Source organism: Lepisosteus platostomus, chromosome 14 (assembly GCF_059453375.1).
Source record: "Lepisosteus platostomus isolate fLepPlt1 chromosome 14, fLepPlt1.hap1, whole genome shotgun sequence".
In the NCBI taxonomy this organism is placed as follows: Eukaryota; Metazoa; Chordata; class Actinopteri; order Semionotiformes; family Lepisosteidae; genus Lepisosteus; species Lepisosteus platostomus.
The window spans coordinates 27,621,090-27,647,433 of NC_142624.1; the positions used below are offsets into that span (position 1 = coordinate 27,621,090).

At 33.9% G+C, this 26,344-nt stretch overlaps 3 protein-coding genes across 5 annotated transcripts in view; 2 read left to right on the plus strand and 1 right to left on the minus strand.

Annotated features, from left to right (window-relative positions):
- Positions 1-20,397, minus strand: part of scn1laa (sodium channel, voltage-gated, type I-like, alpha) — an 83,423-nt gene extending 63,026 nt beyond the window's left edge. The window contains exon 1 of the mRNA XM_088605424.1: positions 20,258-20,397. The gene's annotated coding sequence lies outside the window, so the exon portion shown is untranslated. The remainder of the gene's footprint in view (positions 1-20,257) is intronic.
- slc38a11 (solute carrier family 38 member 11) lies at positions 19-18,238 on the plus strand. 3 transcript variants are annotated; one of them, XM_088605439.1, is made up of 12 exons: positions 19-156; positions 7,741-7,864; positions 8,136-8,210; positions 8,957-9,091; positions 12,387-12,452; positions 13,576-13,682; positions 13,784-13,863; positions 14,562-14,632; positions 15,281-15,442; positions 15,630-15,742; positions 16,233-16,364; positions 16,914-18,238. In XM_088605439.1, the coding sequence occupies exons 3-12, from the start codon at positions 8,150-8,152 to the stop codon at positions 17,196-17,198; spliced, it is 1,212 nt and encodes a 403-aa protein (XP_088461565.1). In that variant the 5' UTR covers positions 19-156; positions 7,741-7,864; positions 8,136-8,149; the 3' UTR covers positions 17,199-18,238. The 3 variants fall into 3 exon arrangements, with proteins under 3 accessions (XP_088461565.1, XP_088461563.1, XP_088461564.1); XM_088605437.1 differs by lacking the exon at positions 19-156 and adding an exon at positions 7,071-7,561; XM_088605438.1 differs by lacking the exons at positions 19-156; positions 15,281-15,442 and adding an exon at positions 7,072-7,561.
- Positions 20,398-20,487: 90 nt separating the features above from the next.
- cobll1b (cordon-bleu WH2 repeat protein-like 1b) overlaps positions 20,488-26,344 on the plus strand; it is a 56,346-nt gene continuing 50,489 nt past the window's right edge. Inside the window, exons 1-2 of the mRNA XM_088605431.1 lie at positions 20,488-20,692; positions 21,345-21,424. Coding sequence (XP_088461557.1) covers positions 21,375-21,424 — 50 coding nt within the window. The 5' untranslated portion in view covers positions 20,488-20,692; positions 21,345-21,374. The remainder of the gene's footprint in view (positions 20,693-21,344; positions 21,425-26,344) is intronic.

The following is a 26,344-nucleotide window of genomic DNA, read 5'->3' on the forward strand; positions in this document are numbered from 1 at the left end:
CACCCTGATCGCTTCCGGTCATTCATTACAGGGTAGGAATGACGCCAGCTCCTCTGAGAATTTCACGCCTCTCCTGGAACAGTCAAGAAGGAAAGTCTGCGTGATCCCCATGTAAACTGTAAGCAACCCGCTGCAGACAGTCGGTTGTTTTGAAAGGTAACATGAAAATTACGTAACAAGGGCAATTTTGAAAGCAAGTCCTATCATAGATTTAATCTTAAAACATCCAATTCCAGACGTATAGTAGGCTGCCTTTCAGCAGAAAGATCAACTCGTTTGGACAAGGTCATTTTATCCACAGTTTTAAATTTTAGACAGGCAAAAATATCAGTACCTTTAGAAGTGCAATCAGTTTTATTTTTATATTTGAATGCTGTGTGTGGTATCAACGTGATTTAATGTTGTCTTGATTTGGGTTTCTGATAAAACATTATAAACAGTAGACAGATGACTAGATAGGTTGGAAAATGTTCCCTTGTTGTATTTTGTACTTTAACAATATCAGGGTTGGAGCACTACAGAGTTGAGCACTAGAAGAGTGTTTTGAACTCTGTAGTTAAAATGTGTAAAGAAAGACCTGAAACGAATTGTCCTAAAATTGGGTTACTCTGTAGGTTATTATTGTAAATGCAAATTTTCAATTGTTTTATCTGGATAAATGAATGGTTGTTTTTTAATATGAAACAGATGTATTGCTCACAATAAAAACAAAAACATTCAATATAGAGTAAGTATGATCTCAACAACAGAGTTTGCTTTTCAGGTTTATGTCTGTGGGTTCTTTGTCAGAATCAATGAATTCTTGAACAAAATATAAATGTAATATAATATAAATGTACACTACAACATTTTTCCAGACCAACCCCAACTTCTAATAGTTTTTTTTATATGTAAAGCTTTCTTATAATTTTCAGTACTACAAAACAAAAGAGTACAACCTTAAGACTAAGGGAAAAATAACATTTAAAATTTGTAGCAGCAAATTTTTCTTAATGTATTTTATAAATAGTTATTACTTCAGGACTTTTTCCTTTTGATTTTCAGAACTGTATGAGTTATACAGTACCATGTAAGTGTTATATAATTGTATAAGTACCATATATCTAAAATATGAATAAAAGTGACACAACATGTTCTTTCATTTCACAGCGTCTTTCTAGTATAAAGGAATGCACACAAACGCAAACAAAGTTCATGTTTAAGGACAAATAATTTCAAAATAATACCTAAATGTGTATAAATTATGTAAAAAACTCATATGTTTTTACAAAAAGATTATTTTAAATATAAGGTTTTAAAAAGTGTGTGGCACTATAGTGCAGTGGTTAGCATTGCAGCCTCGCAGCACAGGGCCACTGGGACAAATTCCTGGGGTGCTATCTGCGTGGTGTTTATGAGTTTTCTCTGTGTTTGTGTGGATTATCTCCCGGTGCTCCAGTTTCATTCCACAGTCCAAAGACATACAGGTACTGGTAGATTCGTTGGTTTCTGGGAAGATTGGCTCTGGTGTGAGTGTGTGTGTTAGTGTCTGCTTGGGCCCTGGGATGGACTGGTATCCCATCCAGGGTGTGTCCTGCCTTGTAGACGCTGCTAGTTCTCCCACAGCCCTGTATTGGATAAAGTGGTTAGAAAATGGATGGGTGGTTTTAAAAAGGCAGGGAATAGGGTGGGATGAGAAAGGGAGAATGAAGAGAACTAAAGGGACAATAAAACATTAGTGAACACATGCCATCTAGTGACAGCTATTCAATATACAGCATGTTTCTTTGTCTTATTTGAAGCTATTGGAATACTGCAGAACACATAAACTCTTTCCCAGATACTGTATAACTGTCTATTAATTCTTAAAATAATAACAAAAATGTTGTATATACAGTATTTCAATGTTTTCTTTTTTGTGGTTTTGATTATAAGAGATATTCTCCTTATGATCTTTGAAGTTTGCATTACAAGAGGTGATACAGTTAAAAATATACAGTACTGGTTTTGCTTTCACAGCAGTGTAGCAAATAGTGCACATTGCCAAAAAGAGTAAACAGTAAGCGTTACTGCTTTTCCCATCTCTAGATTTCAGGAAGCAGCTGTTGTTTTAATAATGATAATACACTATTTCATTACAGATAGCACAACAAATCATTTACTGTTGGTCATTTTTGTTTCAAAATTGAATGAGATATGTCAGTTAGTTGAATGCTACAGTACATGTTGTGTCTGTGTTAGTATGAGGTCTTGGATTTAAAAAAATGTACAATGTGTATCTTGAGTGGTATACTGTAATATATTATAGTACTAATCAAAATATATTATTGTATTGTAATACAAGAAATATAGCTGTATATTAAAGAAAACTGTATATTTTTTATTACAAACTGTTCTGTTATGTTGATTGGTATTCTGGACAATCTGTACACAGTATGTAACCAAGGATTTTGTATATCTATTACTGACATCCTATGTTTCATTGTAAGATTTGCTTATCAGATTACACTCATTTCCGCACAACACAAAACAGAAGCCAAAATGAGCTCAATATTTCTTTCATTTATTCCGATTGCTTAACCTGCCATTTTAAAATTATTGAGTACAAACAATAACAGAATCCTACTGGCTGGTAACAGCAGTTTTTTTTTTTAAACCAAAGTCTCCTTGTTTGGTTAATCGTGATTTTTGTAGGCACAATACTTTTGTTATAGAATGTGTGATGAAATACACAAATGTGAATTTACTACGTTTTGTGCATTCACTTTGTAAGTGTTAAGATTTTCTGTGGGACAGTGCAAAGAACACCACTGTGTTTCATGGTTAACAAAGTGAAGAACAACTTAATTTGCACTTTCAAGTTCTAGATACAAGTAAATAGTAGCATTTTATACAATATTTAAATTCAGCTCCTACTGGTACTGATAGTAATTCTTCTATATTAAGGATTCTTGTACTGTATAGACACAGAAAATGTGCATTGTAAATGTAAATGTACTGTAATAGTAAATAAATTCTGATAAATGCCACTATCAGCACACCAATAAATTCATAAGGCAGTACTTTTGTATACCAGACTATTAATGAGCACAATTCCAAGATAGTGAATCTAAATTTTTGTAGAATCCTTTTTAAAATATCACCTGAAGAAGCTCTAGTGCTCAGATGAGTTACATTAGTTACTGCATGTGTTCAATGAGTCAGAATTCAGAAATCTCCACGGAAACTTTTCCAGAGGGTATCCTAATATCAGAGGGCTGTTGCTTAGCAGCAAGTCTAGATTTGTGATGCCAGTATGGAGGCTCATTATTTCCATTAAGCTTTTGTGGAGAAAGTAGTTGTACACTGCCAAGAGCACACATGGATAGGTCAACAGCCATGATATTTAAAAGACTTTATTTTAATCGAGTGGTATGCCTAGAACTATGTAAGAGGTTCACCATGACAGATAGACTTTCTGTCATACATTTTGTGATGAAATATCCAGAATCTTCAGTTACAAAGGTCTGGCCTCTATAAAACCTCAAAATGGGCAGACTTCATGTATCTCCAGAACTAAATCAGTAGGTCTTAATTGAAAATATGCTGTAGAAAATGCCATATGATGGCATTGGATGACTCATCTGAATTAAGAAGCTCAGGACATTTGTCAGAGATATAAGGTGCTAATTCTGGTTTTAGTATCCAGTGCTGATTAGTAATACAATTCTAAATATATCAATAAAAGAAATTAAAGCTAATTAGTTGCCTGTGATCCATTTTCTTTAACATATGGTCTGCTCAAATGTGTATTATGCTGGTGTATAGTAGCTGTTGCCTTAACATCCCATGGGCATCTCCCCTAGAAGGGCCTCAAAGGACAATTATTGTGAAGAGCTTACCATCATGGACAGTAATTGACATGTATTTTCTTACCTTTTTTACACTTTTATGAGAATGTATCAGATTAATTAAGTTAAAATCTACTTAATAAACAGAACTTTTATGGGTTTCAGATGAAACACCCTCATTATACTGTACAGTATATGTTACCTCTATATTACGAGTCACACAAGCAGACCATAATATGTGGGATACACAGATGCTGGAGAAGGATTGATTGTATAGGTATGACCATGTACACAAATGACATGGCAGAAACAGGTGTTTGCTATAGTGCACATCTGTTCAAATTATTTTGTACTATTTGTGTTCTTTCTTTTCAGCTTGATTCCTCATGCATATGCAGGCAAGAAGGCACTGCTGACCACCTAAATAATACCAAAAACCCTACTGAAACTGAAATGTTCAACACAATGTTATAGGATGCTCTTTTGTCAATCTATGGTCTGATGTAATTTTATTGTTACAGTTTTTCCAAGAGAATACATTTTATTCCTGAAGGTCTTAGACTGGCGCATCATATACCAGTTATTGCCTGACATTTACAGAGCTTCTCATTAAAGACTTTCCCTACAGCTTTATTTAATTTCAGTTGAATTAGCCATTTGGCCAGTGTACAGAATTCTTCACTGACCCAATTCTTTTATTCATTGCCCTATTCATTGCCATGCAAAGACATTTCCTTTAATTTTTAGGACAGGTCTTGACTATGTATTTCTGGACCAAGCTGACAGAAGTGTCAGCATGTTTATTAAGCCTTCTGATATGATCATGAAGAATATTGTGTAAAGTATGAGCTAAATGTTATATTTAATTTATGTCTAACAAGATTCCATAAATTTCACAGTTCAGAGAATTTGAATGTTTTTGGAAGGCATTCATGATCATGGAAGTCTTAATTTCAGGTATTTAACTTTCTTTTTATTAAATTTAATATTTCTAATACTTGGAATATTGAGGAAATATATTCAAGCTGAATCCTGCTCAGCTGATACATAGTTCCTTTTAAAAAAATGCAAAACAGAGGAGCTTTCATTTAAGTTGGTATTCAATTACGTAACAGGGGCACAAGTGAACTTTAGAAGACTGCTATAATTGCTCTTTTGTGCAGTGTTTTATTTGATGTCGAAACAATGTTTTCATTTATAGGAGTTTAGTTTGTCTAGCTTCTAGGCTCAGACTACTGTTTTACAGTATTTTTAACATAAAGAACTAAACTGTTCTGGGATGATTCTGTCTTATTATAAAAAAGAGTATGATAATACATGGTAAATGTAGCAGAACAATGAGATTATCAAAAGCAGTGCTGCTGGATTCTGATTTATGTATGTATTATTTTTAGAGAAAAATACTAAATTTAATTACTTAAAATACTTTAATTACTAAAAAATATTAACCCCACTATTTCCATAGACTTTTAACATCAAGTATAAATGAACAATCATGACCTGTACAGTATGTTAATAGAAAGAAGGGAATTCAACTGTTGCTTCCATTTATTATGGGAATATTAGAATCCGAAGACAGGGAAATCTTTATCTTTGAAATGTGCATCATGATTGAGTTAAAGAAAGTAAACATTTAAATAACATAATTTAGTCAGTGCTGACATTAGACAAAATATACAATTGTTTTTTTTTCAAGATGGAAATACAAGAAGCATAATCCTGAAGGATATAATGAAAAATAAGAGTATGGAACAAAATACCTAGTAATAATGTTGAACCTGATAGCCTCACTTTTCCCAGTAATTAGCTGGATTAATTGCTAAGTACCAAGTGGGCGATAAATAGGAAATCTGTGAATTGCGTCTTCTCATTTGTAATCATACTTATGTTCTTATGTAATGTATATACTATGTTTTACTCATTAAAACCTCACTTTATTTTAATTTTGTCCTTTTACACCTTCATCTAAGCTAATGTGGTCAGTTTTAAAAATAAGTTCGCTCTGATAGTTAACCCATAGCTGGTTTCACCGGTCTTGGTGAGATTTTAATAATCCTGAGATTATTAAAATGAGAGATTTTTAGCCCGCTACTAGAAAGTAGGAATGTCTTGCCACTTTGCCCTGATAAAATGTATTTAGAAAGGGAACCATTAAAAGGAAGCTTTTTAATGGTGATTGGTTCCTGATTTGTTTTAGATTAGTTTTTTTCCTTTGTACTTCCTGCTGAATAATACTCATAGCTAATTCCCTGAACAGTTCTCCCTGGGGATATTCAGTGCTCATCCACATCAACTGACTGGTCATACAGAAATAAATGTCAGTTTTCTATCATATGGTATAATTGACTGTATACAAGCTAATTTTTGTTGAATATACGATTCTGTCATTTAAATAATTTTTCAAGCTGATCATTTTAATTTATTGTTATTAAAATGTGCATTGACTGGAATATTTAGTTCAAAACTGATTGTTCTACATACACAGAGCTTTTATTAATTTAATCTGTGGTTTGGCTAGTTTCTTTCAATTATCAGGCAGTCCAATAATGACTCACAAGCCGGTGCAGTAATTTGTAAACTGCTAAATAATTTCCTAAAAGTGGCAATTCTGTGGGACTTTTAAAACAATCAATCACTCAGTCTGCAAGTAATTCCTCCTGAGTGCAAAATTATCTTGTTGTTTGTCAATATACAGTACATCCACATTATACAGTATATTACGGCAAACATAATACGAAAGTGCATTCATATTTTTATGATTACTTTGTTCAAATATCTGATGTACCCTTTCCTTTATGGACATTTTCATTAAAGTTGTTTGTTGTACTGTACAAACAATGTCCCTTGTCTGTAAAATGATCTCCACTTACTAGCACCTGTATGATATTCCAGGAAAAGGAATAATAGCATAATGTACCACCTGTGAGCATTACTTCTGAGGACTTCTATAGCTGGCATGAATGGACCATAATACATTATCCCTTTCCGTGAAGGATACTAATCCAAATTTATATTACAATAGGACTCTACAACCTAGCCCTAGAGAGCTTTAGTCCTACAGGTTTTACTGGCTGATTTAGGTGAAAATGAATAGAGAACTGGAGAACCTGCTAACTACATTGTGAATAAGAAAATATTTCTCCTTTCTGGTCATGCAGAGCTTTGCTGAATATAAATGCTGAAGGGTCTATGGCTTTCAAGGACAGGAATCGCCGATCTTTCCAACACGTCACATTTCTCCGCATTACTAATAGCAATGTAATAATAATAGTAATTGCCTCTTCTGTTTTTCAGATTCTCCCGCCTTCCTTTACTCCCTACTACATTCACACAAAAACCCACACATCAGTGCAATAATATTTCATGACTTAAAAATATCATTAAGATTAATCAGATTTCTGATTAAATGAATGGTTTTCTGACTATTTCAGATTTCAGATTTCTGACTAAATGAATGGATGGATTGATGAATGAATTGCGCTCATTTTCTATCAAATTGGGAAGGTCATCACATGTGGAAAACCAGCCCGGCAATATCTTGAAAGAAATAGGCGGGTACGAGAAGGATAGTACTGTTCAGCCCTACTACAATACGCTGCTGTAGCTGCCTCGTTCAGTTCAAAGGCAGGAATGTACTGTAAGCCCAAATAACTTTTCATAGCGTCTGCGTCTCGTAGCTTTGTAACTTTCTAAAAGTCAAAATGAATGAGAAAATGGACACAAATCAACTTTTACAGGACAGGCTTCAACCAGTAAGGAAACTTAACTTATTTTTTTCTCACCTACTGTATATGCACCTGACATTTCTTCTTTTAGTTTTTAATAATACCTATACCTCATTATTATCATCACTTTTTTACTTTATTCTGTGACAACAACTTTTATGTATTTTTTGTCATGACTAAGTTTTTCCTTGTTTTGTTACTTTCAGGTAGAAACCGACGATGGGAAAGCTTTGATTCCTTCTAAAAAATGTCAAGGTGAAGGTGGAACAAGCAGTTTTTCTTCAGCCAGCTTTAACTTTATAAATTCGATCATTGGATCTGGAATAATAGGTAATAATGTTTATGTGGGTGCCGACATTTCAGGATTAGAAATGTGTTTTTTTTAAGCTTTTTCTTTTCTGTACTGCTAGAGTTCCCCCTACCAGAGATCATGAGATTTGCTTAACCATGCATAAAAAAATAAAAATCATGCTACTGTTAACTGCTTGTTGTAAATTGGAATATTACTAAAATCAGCTTGTTTGATCTTTGATGTAACATTCCTTTTAACGTTGAAAAAAAAGTTATGTGGTATTTTATACAGTATGTTGTTCTTCTCTAGGTCTGCCTTATTCCATGAAACAAGCTGGTTTTCCTCTGGGAATTCTGCTCCTCTTTGGAGTTGCATTTATAACTGGTAGGAGAAAAACAAATTGATCATATCTGCAATATGCATATACTGAAACATTTGAATCTGCTGATGTGAATTAAAAATAATATTCAACAAGCTTTACTGAAAATAACAAAAGTGGAATTATAGTTTCTTAAAATATTACTTTATCTGCAGTGATCCTATTTACTGGACAGGATGGTATTTCAAAATTGCTCTAATGGAAATCTGTTAACTTTGAAATTAGTACCTTTGCTTAACTGAATCTTGTTGCTGAATTGCCTTGCAGAGAAATACTAATGACAAAATCTCCATGAAGTACATTATTATTGTAAATTTTCATTATTATTCTTGCTGCTGTTCAGTTATTAATTTGAAGTACCCATACAGTATAGCATTTGTTTATTGTATATAACACCCTCCCAAACAAAACACTGACATGAATAAGCTCTTCACTAGTTGATAGCAGTAGTAATGGAACACATGATCAGTATTATGAGTTTCCTGTGCATTTTAATTAGTCACTAATATTTGTCTGAGCAAAAGGGTAATACTTCATATCTTTTAGACTTACAGTAAATTCCAATCTGCCTCACAGTATCCTAGTGAACATGGATTACTATGGAGTACTATCATCCTATTTATAGTGACTGCCAGTGACTGAGTAGCTGAGTGATGAACATTACTGATTTGTTCAAAATAGTTATTACTTTGTAATGAATTTTTTCATTTGAATTTTTATTTTAACCTGTAAATACTTATCTTTTCTACAGATTATTCAATCATCTTGCTCATAAAAGGAGGAAATATATCAGGAACCTGGACATACCAGTCATTAGTTAATAGAGCATTTGGCTTGACTGGATATGTTATTTTATCTGTCCTGCAGTTTTTATATCCTTTTATTGGTAAGTATCTAAGAGTAAGTTAGAAAGGTTTACAGAATGGTAATATACGCCTCCTTGGAAGAAAGAAGATCCAAGACATAATGTTTTCTAACAAGCAAATTGAAGTGTGCTATTGTAAATTGTATTTAATTTACAAATAGTTAGAAATTATATTAATAAACAGTATTTACCAAGCTTTCAACATAAAATGGGACTGACGTTCAAGGGAATCCAGCTGGTGACTGTAAGTCATGTGAGTACAAAAGAAATTGATGTACCTGCATTAAATCAAGAAATTGATTTAGCTGCATCTCACAAAGATTTACCATCCACTTCAAAGCCCATTGTCTAAATACTATGTGACCTCATTAAAGTCTGTCATAAAGAACACATCAAGCTTATTTAAAGAAAAATGACACTATCCCCCTTTTCCTAAAGAATAGCAAGTATATTGTTAAGTATTATAACATTCAAATTATTATAATACTGATATTAAAACCAAGTCTTATTGTGTAACACTGAATACCAAATGTTTTAGGACTAGTTGCAAACTGAAATATTTCTTTCTATTTACAGTGAACATTGAATTTCCATTGCTATATCTGTATTACATGTGCTAGTTTAGTGATTGAATTAATATAGGCTTTTGTGGTGAGCATGCTACATCCTACATATCAGTCAATTCACTAGCATCTTTTCTAAATGCTTGGTTTCCATTTTTTATTTGTTATTTATTATTAGTGGGACTGTAAATGTCTCTACATCCATTCATATTAAATATATCTGATTTACTGTACTTTTGAAAAAAATACAATAAACAAATACTGTAACAATTTACAATATTTTGTCCTCTAGGACCTACCTGTACTGTACATGGTGACATTGAAATATTACCAAGCCTCTGCTTATCAGAACAGGTGTTTTTTCATTGAGCTAAGTTTGCTTGTAGCTAGTTTTGCTGTGAAAATATTGTGGTATAATTTTATTTAGGTTTCTCATATGAAGACAGTTGAGTGGCATGGTGGTGCAGTGGTAAGCATTGGTGCCTTGTAGTGTCAGGGCCCTGGGTTTAATTCCTGGGGTGCTCTCTATGAGGAGTTTGGATGTTCTCCTTGTGTATGCATGGGTTTCCTCTGGCTATTCCAGTTTCCTCCCAAAGTTAAAAACCATAGTGGATTAATTGACTTCTTGGAAAAGTGTGTACAGTATGTGTCTATGCATGTGTCTGTGTGTGTGTCTGCCATGTGATGGACTGGTGTCCTGTCCCGTCCTGCCCTGTTCCTGTTGCTGATTCTCATGCAAGAAGTGGTAAGGAAATGAATGAATGGATGTATAGGTGGATAGATATGGATACAATAGTCACTATAGAAATGTACAGTACTAGGTCAATTACTGGGGTTATTGGTTTATTTTTTGTTCAGGTCTTTGATCTCAATTTTGCCCTCAAGACTGTGTGCTTCTGGGAAAGTATGTGAGGGCAAGATGTGATGATCCTTGATGTGTGAATTTTCTTTCATGCCTAATGAAAAATAACAGCTTGTTTCTTTTGGCAAGGGACATTCAGCTTCTGAAAAAAAATTAGATAAAAGAAACTACTTCTGTTGTTACATCTTGTAATAATCATGAGTCTTAAAAACTGTTAATGGTTCTGTAAAAATCACAGATGGTTTCATGCAAGCGAATTATTTTTACCTACAATAAGTTATTTGGCTGAATATTCTTAAAGGGAACAACAAAATCTAAAGAATTTATGTGGTTTGTGCTTGCCATTATATTTGTTAATAAAATTAAAAGTTATCTGTTGTGCTGACAGTTTTTTTCCCTGTTATTTCTTGTTTGTGATTTTTTTTACATCCAAATAGGTCTTGCAGGTGATTGGAGGAGGATAAATTTAATATTTATAGAACAATTAATTTTTGGATAATAAGAGTAGGATAGAATTTAGATATTCAGCATTTTAATAATCAGTATTTGATTAAATCAACAATATATTTGGTACCTTTCCTGCGAAACCATATCTTACACTCATTTGTCATGCAGAAACTTGATTTATCTTTTTCAACACAGAAGTTTCTGCAGCACGGTATTCTTTCTAATTGTCATGTAAATGTTTTTAGAAAAGTATGGAAAGCAGAAAAGCATGTTCTCAATCTAATACTTGTACTACATATGCCTGTTCCATTAAAAGTTGAGATCTTTTTGAAATAGATTATGTATTAGTTCATGACAGACAGTTTTGATCCTGTAAACATGTTTAGGAAACATGGATTAAAAATAAGACAAGTAATACCGTAGGTTTATTCCATACTGAAAAGAGAAGATAGAAAAAACAACGTTTCAGCTGTGAAGCCTTCTTCAGGTGTTTTAAAAACAAGACTATGAACATAGTGGATATAGGTGGATATAGGGTTATATATAAAAAATAAAAGACAAGAGAGAACTGTAAAGGTGCATTATGAAGGATCTGTGACATTTTTGTCCCAGTCTGTTACTTGTTTCAAGTTCCATTAAAATTTTGGTGGAGCTTTCCGAAGCCTGTGTCATGCCAGTTTGCTGTACTGGGTAATGTGGTGCTCAAAAGTTCTAAAATATTTCATTGTCAATTATTCATGTGATCTCCCTAAGCAAGGCCGGTGCCGTGAATCACATTTTACTCTTGCTTTCCCATGTTTTAGATATTGTCAGTGATTTGTTTTTGCTCATACATTGTATCTGGTAGACAGGTAGAAGGGTTTCAAGTGCAAAGGTTAGTTGTGGGTATGAGTCAGACTTCTGGTAATTATTTGGTTAAGAAATCGATTTAAAAACAAAAATGAGAAAGGAGACAATGAAAAATGCAGAAACAGGCTTGCAACATGATTATACAGACAGAAGAATTTCAATTGCAAAGGTTAGTTGTGGGTATGAGAAAGATTGTTAAGAAATCCCTTAATGGGTTAAGAAATCAATTTAAAAACTAAAATGAGAAGGGAGACAAAAAAAATGCTTGCAACATGATTATACAGCTGTTATGCATTTTTACATTTCTGGTCACAGTCCTTTCTATTTTTTCTACTAAACTGATACAATCTCCCCTCTACTCTTTAGTGTCAATACCTTACTTCAATATCAAATTCTATTGATGTACAGTGTAAACACTATTCCTTGCAATGCAATTAACAGATTTATATGAAAGCACTTTTGTTTCAATTTTTTGTATTCCACTCAGCTTAAAAGCAGATGCAGTACAATAATGCCTGTCCTACGCAGCACTGATTGCTTGTGATAATGATGTTGTGAGTGCTGCTTATATTCAGCTTACCATTTCTCTCTTCAGCTATGATTAGTTACAACATCGTCGCCGGTGATACCCTTACTAAAGTGTTTTTGAGAATACCTGGAGGTAAGTTGTTGGACAAATTTATATTCGTACAGAACCTGTGAAATGACTTTAATCTGTTTTTCCAATTATTATTTATTTACATTTTTGTAGAGAAAAAAGATATTTTCTTTGGAGTGTGAGATGTTGTGACCTTGATTTTTTAAAATGATCACAGCACCCTCTGCTGCTTAATAGGGGATCATGCATTTGGAGTGTTCTGGAAATGGTCAGTAGTATTCCTCGCAGAGAAAGTAAGACATACTGTAAGAACACTACTGTTATAAATGGTCTTCATTAATTTGAGTCTAGCTCCCACTAGAGTGTAGTGTGGGGAATTGCAGCTTGTCTCCATATACCGAACCTTCCTCCTTTGTTCAACTTTATTTCCTTGTGTGTAATTTTTCCTCAGTGCCAGGGAGTTTCAATCTGATTCATTTTAAGGGGATTGGACAGTTATATTAAATAATATAATTCTGCGATTTTGATTAGCATTTGCATTATATGCAAATTAGTGTAAATTCTGCACATACGGTGTAGTACCAAGGTGTGCTATGTTATGTGGAACACAAGTATATTATCTGGTCCTAACAAGGCACTGCCAGTTTTATTTAATGGAAACAGAAGACTTATAATTAATCTAAGCACACAGACATCTATAATTCTTTAAAACTGAAAATCTCCAAAAATGCTCCTGTACATGCAAAGAGAAACTCCTTAAAAATGAAGTAGTCTGCAGTCCAATGTTAGATAGGAACAGTGAGGTTCTTGATCATGGGTAGCATTTAATTTCTGTTAAATTGATTTTAAAATACTTGTATAATTGTTTTAACCAAGTTGTGTATAGTTTCCTGACTCACATTAGAATAAAGTCCCGTAAAGTTAATTATCCTGTCTTTTTTAGTCAAAGTAGGCAATATGAGCTGTTTACGTAATGTTTTTTCTTTCAAATGCTTGTCTTTCCTAGAAGTCAATCTTTGTCAATTTTACTTTTCTCATTACAAAATGTGTGTTGTGAGTCACTCTAAATATGGCTTAGAATATTGAGAATATAATAAAACTAAATTACAATATTTAAATAAATATAATTATAATACTAGAATAATATACTTGTAAAATGTTTACAAAACTTTAATATTTTTTGTAGTTGGTCCAGACAGCCTATTAGCAGAACGTCACTTTGTCATCCTTCTAACAAGTATTCTGTTCACTCTACCTCTGTCTCTATATCGTGACATATCCAAACTGGGAAAGGTAATAATTTACTATTTGCTTAATTAATTTCTCACTTTGACATCTTTTGACCGCTTACAGTTGACCATTATTCTAAGCGAAATAAACATTTTTTTTTAAAGGTTTCATTACTCTCTCTGGTGTTAACTCTTGGAATTCTTGTGATTGTTATTATAAGAACAGCAACACTTGGGCCACAAATGTAAGTATGTTTTATAATCTTTCCCCTTGACAAAAATAAGATGCCTAAATTTTAGAGTATAGAAAATACAAAACCTGTTTTGAACATAGTTCACAGACCATGATAAACATCTTTATGGATTAAACTGTAAATTGACAGAAGCTGTTTGGTTGAATATTAACTCTCAGAAAACAACATAGCTGTGATCAAGTGCCGCACTGGATAATATGTAGATAGAAATCAGATATTGCAAAATATTGCATGTTGTACAGCATGTCTATGCATTCTAATGCCTTTCTTTACTTTTATTTGAGCACTTATTATATTATTTGCTCTTGTATTTCCAATCTTAAAACCCGAAACAGCTATCAAAAAGGAAATGGTTCAAACCTTAGGTTCAAATTGTTGCCAAGCTAAATGTTTTTTGCTCTACTTTAATAGGCAAAGGATTCTACATGTCTAGTTTTTTTCACCTTATTGGCTGTACTTTCCTTTAAGCATGAATGAAGTTTTGTAATTCATTGAAGACTTGGGCTAAGTCTTGGCAAGTCTAACATTTCTACAAGGAATTTATTGTGTTTGGCATTGGTTCAGAGTCTCACCATACCTCAGTATGATAACTACCTCAGTTCTCCAGTAATCCAGAGCAGTAATTTGTTACTTGGTTTATTGTGCTGTAACCTTTAATTAAATTATAGATTTTATTTCCTCTTCTACAGCCCTGCAACAGACGATGCATGGACATTTGCTCAGCCTAATGCAATTCAGGCTATTGGGGTCATGTCATTTGGTGAGTATTGGTGTCAGCTTAACGCACCATAAGTGCTATTTAATATTGAAAAAAACTGATCCTTTGCTGTATGTCTTCAAGATTTTGTTTGCCATACTGTATAAACAGAGTTTAGAACAGAATTCGTAGAGGTAGGCTAGATCCTAATCTTGTAGTTCAAGTCAGCATACGTAGGCTGCAAAGGAACAAGTAAAGGTTTATTCCATGCTGAAAAGAAACACAACATTTCTTGTCTTCACACCTGAAGAAGGCTTCACAGCCAAGACGTTGTGTTTCTTTTCTTCTCTTTTCAGCATGCGATAAACCTTTACTTGTTCCTTTAGATCCCAATCTTGCCCACGTCCACTCTCTTATGGATAAACAGTATCCATACCAGGGCTTCCCTTCGCACATCTCTTTGGCACCCCTCCCACCACCCCATCTGCATCCTTGCAGCAGCTCCCTAGCTCATTCCTCATCCTTGCGGCTAGGCAGCCATTCTCTCATCTACTGTAGGTGAGCCTCACCAAGCATACTCCATACTGTACATTCCATCCGCCTTTTGAGTTCATTAAGATCTAACTGAACTACTGAAATGTGTATTGAAACATTTGTGAGTTTTTTTTTAATTACAAGAAGGCTATTTAAGAAAAATTCTGTGTGTTTCAGCATTTGTGTGCCATCACAATACCTTTATGATTTATGGCTCTCTTGAAAATCGCACGCTTGGTAACTGGTCCTGCGTCACTCACACATCAGTCCTCTCTGCAGTAGTTGTCAGCTTGCTTTTTGCAATATCCGGATATTCAACATTTACGGGATACACACAAGGTAAGGATTAGTACAGTACACAACACCTGAAAAGGTATTTAGTATTGTACCATATGAATGTTTCTTATACACTGTACATCACAGATATTCTTCCTGCATGAATGCTCTCCACAGGAACAGTTTGCTGTTGCTTAACAACAGCTTTGCTTTTGTATTTTAGTACTACAGCTATTCATTTATGTTTCAGGTGACATTTTTGAAAACTACTGTAAAAATGATAACCTGGCCACGGCGGGGCGATTTTGCTATGGGATCAGTATATTTCTCACATTCCCTATTGAATGTTTTGTGACACGGGAGGTATGCTTTTCCCTTTTTTTTTTGAAAGCATAATTAAGAATAACATTATATCAATGAAGGGCTTTAAACTGGAGTTTACATAGATTTTAGTATTAGTATCAATGGAATTATTTTGCTTTGTATAGAAAATATTTTTTATCCTTTCATATACTGTACATTGCCATCAAGAATTATTCATTTCCTTAATAAAATGGACAAAAAAACATTGTCTAGCAGAAATATTTTTATCACTTAGTAGAAAGTTATGTGATATTATAGAAGGACAAAATACTATGTGTTTTACGGGGCACTGAGGTATTCAATTTCATCTATCTTTACAGCATGAAGTATTAAGAGACTGAATGTTATTAGATTAAATACAAATATGTGTACCAACTGTCTTTCCATCTTTATTATATTGACCAAGCTGTACAATTAGCTAGGGTTTTAAATAATGTTTTTTTATAAAATATGATTTTGTTTTGGACATGAAAGTATTTGATTCACACAGGTGATATCCAATATGTTTTTTAATGGGACCCTTACAACACTTGCCCATGTTCTCCTGACCGTGGCTATAATGGCAGTTTCTACAGTCATATCCTTGGCTTTTGACTGTCTTGGGGTTGTTTTAGAACTAAATGTAAGTTTTGATTTCACTTTTAATTCCAGTACCATCTTTCACTTTACCATGACTTCATTTGTTTGTACTTTTTATGTTCTTAACTTGGAAAATCCCTCAGAAAGAAGTAAAAATAATTTCCAGGCATACTGTATACTGTACAACCGAGGAAACAAAAAAGAAAGTCCAGTAAACTTATGGCTGATGAGAAGAAGCCTTCAATTTACAGAACACCTGGAGTTTTCAATAATTTACAATGCATGAATTTAGCTTGGCAGACTCGCTAATAATTGTAATGGAGAAACTATTAAATCTCTTATAGCAGAGTAAAGAAAGTGAAAGAGGATAGGGTGAGGAATGATTAGGGAAGGCTGTATTTGTAGAGTTGCAGAAAACTGCTATGAATTTCCTGATAGATTCAAGGACAGTGTCTCATTGGGCTTTTTACAATATTTAGTTTTTAGTTTTTAATAATATATCCATTTTAATGTACCATATAATGATGCATAAATTATTATGGACATGCTTTGCAGAAATTAATTAATTAATCTAACATTTTTCTCTCCCCAGGGAGTTCTGAGTGCCACCCCCCTTGTTTTTATCATCCCAGCAGCATGCTATCTTAAGCTGTCTGATGAGCGCTGGTATCATGGAGATAGTCTGATCTCATGTTTGATTCTCATTGCTGGTGTATTTGTAATGATAGCTGGTCTAGTCATGACTATCTTGTATCCCCAAGAATGCTCACATGGAAAAGAAATGTTTTACTGCTTGTCCTCCAATTCCTCTGCCACCAATATCACAATTTCCTCTAATTTGATAGAAACCCCAAACTGGAATGCTAGCATTGTTTAGAAAAAAATAAATCAAGAAATGCTTTTGTGTTTTCCCTCAAAAAATATTTTGCTGTTCTGTTCTTTGGGCTGTCTGAGTTGAGTTTCAATGGGAATCCCTTTTCATTACTGGCCTTTAAAAGTTGTTAAAGTGTACCACTTAGTACATTTTATTACAATTATCAATTTATAATTTCCTGCTAAAAATGTAAAATGCTGCTTATGGTGTGAACACTATTTCTACTAAATCTTCTAATGAGAAATATTCAGTTTAAGATCTTCCCATAATTTATAATATGCTAATGAACACTGTATACAAATACTCCAATACTGCCTTGTTTGATACTCCATTGTCATACAAAGCATTTAAAAGGAAAAATATATACAGTAGTGTCATATTTCATGACAAATCAGAAGAGCCTTGCATTCTTAATTTATCACCTTTATTATTATTATTGAATGACAATGCAGCACAACATCTTGTTATGAGAAAACTGGAAATGAGTCTTTAAAATGAATTTCAGGTTTTGTATTTCTACGTTTATCATTTTTATCATCCATGTATTATCAGAAAGCTGCTTGTCCTAGAGAGCTGTGTGTCAGCCTGGAGCCTTGTAGGCAAGGATGCAAACAGGACGCAAGGCAGGAGGAAGAATAAGAACACACAACTACTCAGCATGTCTTTGGAAGACCATCTCGAGAGTCAAACCCAGGACCCAAGAACTCTAAGGCAGTGATACTATCTGCCACACCATCATGCATCCTATTTTGGAATAAAGTTTTTATGTTCCTACTACCATGTTTTATACGAATTCAAACTGTACTCATACATAATGACAGAATGAACAAGTAGATACAGAATCTCCTAGAAAATGACATAACTCTTAGTATTTCTTTTATGTTACTAGTTCTGTATTTGCAGGGAATTAATGAGTTGGAAAGAGGAAGTAGCTTACCTGCTTAAGCTTAAAAAATAATATTTACATGTTCTCCAACAAGGTATTTAATTTGAGCTTTGGTCTTGTTTTATTGAACTATTAAACCAATTACTAAACCATCTAATTATTGTAAGTTATTTGTTAAATGACATTTATGAAGCTCCTTAATGCCTTTTACTGCACTTATTTTATTTTGAGGTTGTCAAATATCCCTTTTATTTGATCATTTGTGGCTTCGACCTTTCTAGCATATTCTGTAACTTTAAAGCCATCATATTTTAATATTGATATTGTGTTATTGCATTCCTATGGGAATGTAAGTTTGTAATAGCTAAGCAACAACAAGCCCTGCTGATGATACGTGTCATTAGATTCTTTACTCATGAGCTACAGTACATACTGTATGACCATTTTGGGATTTGCAATGATTATTTTAAACTACTCCAAATGCTATTTAACTTGGCTGGATATGGCAATAGCATACAGATTTGTTGCATTTTTTCATAAGTGAAATTTGGCACATCCCTGTGGTATTTTTGTGGTGACACTACATTTATGTTTGAAGGTGTGGCATTATGTATTTGACCTACTGTACACCAATTGCATATTCTATAATCTGCCACATTTGAGCTATTTCGGGTTTACTAAAGGAATATTGATAATTTTAACATTGTCTTTAACACTGTTAACACGAAACAAAGTTTCTCAGGTGGTGTTTTATACAGTATGTCTATGTATTCTTGTAAACGTGGCAAAACATTCTCAGACTTTGTTTTATTTTAGACTAAAACAAATTTCCAGTTGATATCATTAAAATGTCTCCAAATCTTTCTGTTAATAGAATCATGATGCCTGCATTTTGGCATCTTGTGAAAACTTGTACAACACAGTCTTTCCTAACCTTCTCCTCAGAAGGAGGAAATTTGAAAGATGCCATTTTTGTACTGCATGTTACAGTATACCACATCCCTGACACACCCTATTACTGGCATATACCAGTGTGGTTAAGCTTACCTCATTCATCATTTTATTTCACAAGAAAAAGCTTTTTAAGTTTCTGCAGTTTACATACATAAACATTAATTTCTTTGGAAATATGCTCTGAATTGTCATCAGAATCAAAATTGGTCACACATTCAAACAATTACACAGAGGAAATAAAAGACTAAAGTCATGCACTAAATGGAACACAATCACTATTTTTGGGAGGCCTTTTATGTTACGTGTAAACATAATAAGATGGGAAGTGTATGCAGAAGTTATTTTCATCTTAGCCTCAGCCCTTTAAATTAAGCTTAAGTCCCACCTCAGTGCACAATACAGTATATTATAGCCTTGGATAACTTTGAGACCTCATATGCCCCTAGATTTTTTCTTTTGTTTTTGCATTTTACATTTTTATCCGACTTATTGCTGTGTTTTTAATTTCAAATTTAATCTGCATTTGTTGATTTTGTATTCGGTCATCGCTAAGGGCATCCAATAAACACCCTATACTACTGCATGGGTTTACAATAAGTCAATGCAAACATTTGAAGGATTTGCTGTTCATAATGAATTAGTCTGATCTTGTTTATTCTGCCATTGTATTGTGATATTGCGTGTGCCAGGATGTTATTCATAGCCTTGCACCTTTGCCTAGAGCTGCTACTGTGGTAGCAGTATTATATTAATATAAAACAGTTTAAGAATAGTGAGCTATTTAAAAGATTTGAAACTAGTGTCAAGAGAGGCGCTGCAGTAACTTTTCAACACATTAAAAGACCCTCTTACATATCTCTGCCACATGAGGGCGTGTAAAGATCAAAGCCAAAGTACGACTGCAAATCACTCTTATTTGGTCTGTATTTATGACTGTATAATAACTGCAAGATACCACAGTTTTCTTTTCTCACTCGATTTAAGGCTTTATACTGTACAATTAGACCATCACTGGAAATAAATTTCACTCGTAGATATTGCTGCGTTGCTGAAAAAAAAAAGGAAATTAGTAGTGAATTATATTATGTAAGTAAATTTTAGCATTTTCATTTGGTTACCTTTTCTTTAACCCCCGTGTGCTTAGCTTCAATTTAATGCTTACATCTACGACTGAGAATATTTTGTTACTGTGGAACAAGCAACTCCTTTTAAATATCCTTACCTGTCTTGAAAGGCGTTTTTGATAGACGTGTAAACTATTGCGATCCTAGTGGTGAGAAAGAAAAGGCGTCTCGTGAAACTTTAAAAGGACAAAGTCAGATTTTACTTGTTGAAAGTTCTGTATAACTCTGCAGCTTGCGCTGCTTATTCTGTCTTCGCGTAAGGCGTAAGGGGGTTGTGAATTTAATTAGGTAGTTCGCACTGTGTGCCAAAGTGCTTGAAATGCCTGACTTGTTGTGCCAGAGCTGAACCCAGAATGCGTTGGAAAATTAACTGCTTGCTGTGAAGTGGAAAAAGCTTTTTGGCTTTGCCACGCATCATCATGTCATGACTTGAAAATGTAGTAGGCTCTGCTGGTTTAGTGAAAACAGACCGAGTTAGACCGGTGGCGGCTTGAATCAAGGAAGCGACTGGAAGCAAAGCGTCGTCAAGAAAGGTGGGATTTTTCATTGTATTGTAATAGTTGGCACGGAAGTTGGAGACAGATTTAAGATCTCGAACTGTCAAGAAAGCAAATTTGCCACGTACTGTAAGTCAGTTCATTAAGGCTTACATTTTTCGCTACGTAAACTTGGGTTCTGTGCCCAGAAAATACACTTTCATTTTCATAATATACGTTTTATAGAAAAGCGGTCATCCAGGATTTTGTTTGACAGTAATTACAGAGGTCCGAGTTAAGTAATGTATTATACCACACCTTAAGAAGGCTCCACAGCCGAAACGTTGTGTCTCTTTTCTTTTCCGCATAAAATAAACCTTTATTTTTTCCTAATTTTGTATTTTTCGAGACTATACTCAAGCAATGATCAGTTATATGAATACCACTATTGTTGTACTGTACCAAAGGACCTCTTAGTTGCTGAAGAAAAATGTTGTTTCAATTTCAGTTTGCTTATGGACTTTAAAATCTAATTCAGAGTGTACTGTATAACTGTAATAAAACACAGATTCATTCTTTCTCAATGGCTACAGTACATACAGTAGCGCTCACGGACAAACTCTGAAGACTAGATCGTGTGAAGTAGAGACGGGTACCTGTTTCGACATTTTATGTGTAATTTTGTTATTGTTTGCTTCTCTGTTCCTAGCTTGAAAAAATAATAGAATTAGTTACAAGAATGGATAAACTGCCATCTCAGGACAACCCATTTTTTCTACCTCCTGTCAGGTAGGCTGTCTGTTTTTGAACTTTTCGTCTAAGCACAATGATTAGTTTCTCAACTGAACAATCACAAACTAACTTAATCCAATTACTTTTTACCACGAACAATACTGTACCGTATTGCGATGATGTAAAAAACAGCTTTGTTAAATTTACTTTAATACAGCCTTTTTATTTTAATGTCAGTTTTCACATTGAAAGTCAGTACATTTGTATCAACTGTCATATAAACAGTACAGAAGAGTGTCACTGATGATTTGTATTATGACACAGAACTTTGTAGCATGTTTAATTTTTAAGACACCTAAAATGGCACAGCACTGTATGCAGTATGGATGGAACAGGTCTTGTTCAGATATGTGGTGGAAGTAGTGATTGCTGTGGCCAGGTGGCATTTATTGAAAAACTGCTGTCAGAATTTTGAAATAGAGATTTTTTCTTCTATGTTCAAATCAAGAGGTAAACCCAAAAATCCAACTAGAAAATCCAGAGGGGAAAGAAGTTTCAGAAGAGGATTAGTATGGTAAAATATTGGCTGACTTCATTAGCTACGAGCTAAAAGACAAAAATATGTTTGAAGAAGTATGGGCAGATAAATACAAATGTGGTATTAATACAAAATATTGAACTATAAATAGTTTTAATGATGCTTTTAGGAACAAAAAAAATTATGCTTAACAGGATTTGAAAATTTTGACAACTGGCTGCATCCTGCATTGTGACTTTGATCACATTTTGTTTTTTTGCCCAAAAATTGTGTTTTGGTGTCTATATTTTCGAACTTTCTTCTAGAAATTTCAAGACTTCACATCTGTTGTAAGGAAATAACAATGTGATGACATAACCTCTGGTCTACAAAAAAAGGGTGTAACTGATTGAGAAGAATTCACAGCAACAGGATACTGTATTTAAATGTATTAAATTATTCAATGTTAAGGTGCCGTTGTTTAGTGAATGCATAAAATACAAAATGTGTTTCAGAGTAAAATATGTACTGTAAATTTAGCTGCAGATATGTTCATACTGTATGTATACTGTATATTATTATATATAAGTACATCCTATTTATGTTTAAATTGTATTGATTTTTAAGACTTCATTGCTTTACTCTTTAGCACCGTCAATCTCAGCAAATCTACTAAATCTAGATAGTGGTAAATCTTAACTACAGTATACTTGCATTTGCCGGTTGTGTACAATTATCATCATATGTCTCATAAAAAGTTCATATTTCAAATTTTAATCTGACAAGATAATGAATCAGCTTGAACCCTTAAACTAGAGTAAGTATTCAACCAATATGACCAATTTATTTGTCTTGTAAGTAAGGGTAACTGATCCAAGGACCTATCCATCTCTTGAAAGAAACCAGGGTATCGGCTTCAACACCATAGCTTGGTACAGTAGCTTCTTCCATACTCCCATAGCCCTTTGGATGAAGAATTGCCTTCTGTTCTTGATTTCAGTTGCACTTCCATGTAGATTCCAGTTCTGTTGTCTGGTTTGTGTTTCACTGTTCATTCTGAAGATGTCTGCTTGGTTTACATTGTCAGTGCCTTTGAGGATTTTGAATACTTGTATCAGGGCCTCTCATTGTGTTCACTGTTCCTTCAGCTTGTCATTGTAGGGCAGTCCCTTAAGGCCAGGAATGTATCTAGTTGCTCTTCTTTGGACCGATTCCAAAATATAAATATCTTTTCTATAATGTGGTGACCTAAATTGTACACAAAATTCTAAATGATGCCTTACTAGTGCATTGTATAATCTTAACATAATATTGCCTGATTTAAATTGTACGCTTTTAATTGTATAGTATTTCCTGACATCGTTTAGCCTTTTAATGTGTCAATGTAAACACCCAAGTCTTTTTCATAAATAAATAATTTTCAATCTCAGCATTTCCACTTTTGATTTTATATTTATAGCTATATAGAATTTAGAGTAGTGTATTTACCTGCATGCAAAACTCTGTGCTTTTCCTCTGCCAGGTGTTTGTAAAGTCTTGAATTTTTCTAAATCATTTACATTTGTTGCAGTTTTTACTAGTCCTTCTTTTGTATCATCTGCAAGCTTGACTAGTTTACGAATTACACCAGAATCTACATTATTGATTTAAATTAACAAGAGCTGTGTCCTAGGACAGATCCCCCTGATACTTCACTAATTACATCAGTCCAGTTTGAGTCTATTCTCCTTATCAGTACTCTGTGATTAACCAATTCTCATCATAAATCATTCAGCATTCCGCTGAATGCACACTGCTTGCAATTTTCTATTTAATCTTTTATGAGGAGCTTTATCAAAGGCCTTCTGAAAATCTAAATACTGTACAGTATATCAAAAGCTCTGTGTGTATCTATTATCATTGTTGTAACTCTAACAAGTCAGTTAGGCAAGACCTACCTGACTATATCCTTGGACCTGTATTTCCATGTAGATTATCTTCTGGTTTAGTTATTTTTTCCTGTTACCTTAACTTTAGTAGAAGTCATACTTAATGTATTGGTCCACAGAGTAATTACTTCATTTCTTTTTTCCATTCTTTCAGATGGAGACTACATTAGTAATTCTACAGTTCCTGGGTATTACATGTACTGTACTTTCTGAATGACATTTCTTTTTTCTTGAGTACAGCTGGCACAATACGATCAAACCCTGATCAGGTTGTATTAATCTTGAGTAGTTCTGCAGCCCCGAAAGCCTCCCTCTTTTATGCTGATATTTATACACTATTTAAACAAACTTTTGTCTTTCCTGTCCCAGAAGCTTGTTGGTGACTTCTTCTAGTGAATACCTGAGTGAAATACTCTTTACTTTAGTAAATCAACCATTTACTTCTCTTAGACATTCCTTCAAGGTCTGCTTTCCTTTCTTGGACGTTGTAAATGTTTGCTTTGAACTCAACCCGTACAGTTTCAAAATATACTTCAAAGCATACCATATTATGAACAGAGTTCCCTAATGGTTTTCTCACCTGTGTTTGTCTCACTGTGTATTGATTGAAAAGACAAGATCTGTACAGTACAAGCATGTATTCTGTAGGTGTTCTGACAAACTAGGTAACAAAACAGTCATTAATCATGACTACCATTTCAGGTCTTTTCCAATCTATATGGGGAAAGTTGAAGTCTCCTGTGAAAACTACTTCTTATTGTTATTCTAACAATATACTGTAGCTCTGGAATGTTTTATTCTGACTGACTCATACAGATTCAGAGACTCTTGATTACTCTAGCTTTATTAAATAATTTTTTCTGCTATAGAGTGCTACACATCACTATCTTCTGTCTTTCCTGTCAGAAATTAATAGTATATACCCACTTATATTACACACATCTCCAGTATTTTCAGTTTGCCACGTTTTTGTGATAGCAATAACATCTTAATTGCTGGTTAATGTAGTATAGTTCTATCTAATTTAATTTATTTCTAATACTCCTAGCATTGAGGTATAAACATTTAGTTTTTTCCCTTGGTCTTTGTTCCCCCTCGAATCTCCTTTTAGATTTTCTTGGGATCCTCCTTCCTTCCTTTCTAGTTCCTGGATTTCTTTGTTAATTCTTGTATCAAGACTATAAGTGCCCATCTCACTAATGTGTAATCTGTGACATCTGTACAGATGGCCTTTACCAAGGAGAGGTTTCCCATTGCCAAGAAAATTGAAGTAATCTTCTACACCCTGTGTTGTATCATCCTGACCATGTGTTGTGGTGACAGATTAAATGAGAACTGCAGTCCCAATTTCTCAGACCAGTTATTAAATCTCAGTAAATCTCAGTAACATGGCAAATTAATTAAAGTTAAAGACCATTTTTACAATTTTCACATTAAGTACAAAATTGTGAACTTTGTAAAAAATACTGTTAAGTCCTAGGTTATAGAATTGCATTGCCTGTTGATATGAACTTTTTGAGCTGGGGATACCTTCTCATCTAGCACTTCATACCTTATTGTGAAATCAATTAGAAAAGAGGTGGAGAATTCCAAGAAGTGATCATTATTTAACTGTTACAACTGTTTGATTTTCAAGGACAGTCCTGTGAACCTGTTATCTTCATTAAATTTACTGTATGTACAGCCTTCTTTTGGGTCACACACCTGAAGAAGGCTTCACAGCTGAAGCGTTGTTTCTTTTTTTCTTTTTCCAGGATGGAATAAGCTTTTACTTGTTCCTGTATGTACAGTATGCCTGCTTAATATTCCTCATGACATGTGGTCCAATTATGTGCAGAATACTAAAAGCTGGCATTAAACTGTTTGCTGTTCAATTGCATTGTGTTCTTTACTGCATTAAGTTATATCTTTTTGCATGGAAATAAAAGCAATATTCAGTCTCATGTGAAGAAAGGAAATTCTGCTATACAGAAGTGGAATCAATCACCCATTACATGATTTACAGTGCATCACACAACCAAATCCCTTTGTGGTTTAACGGCAACATTTTAAAAATAAATTACCTCCATGGATTGTTGTATTATAGTGAAGGCACAAGACAAGGGTATCTCATTAGTAGAAGTTTCTGAGACTCTAAAGGGGGGTGGGGGATTTGAAGACTGAAAAGCTGCCTCGTCCCTGAGTGATATGATACTAGGAGATTCATTGTTCTGTGCTCCTTTTCTAATTGCAGACAAGACTAATTAATTTAATTGATCACCCTCAAATACTGTAATTAAATTGTGCCCACTCAGTGATTCATACTTGTAACAGTCTAAACAGCTGGATGAGATCCTTGGATCAATTACAGTAGCTGCTAGCAACCAAATGAGCTAGAAAGGCCAAGTGGCCTCTCAGTTTTATGCTATATTATGATCTTTTGTTGTTAATGTAAATCAAGATTGAATAAAAATAATTTCACATTTTAAGAATAAAAAAAATCAAGAAGTAATAGTTACATTTTTGCAAATTGTGCATTAAGTTTAGCCAGAC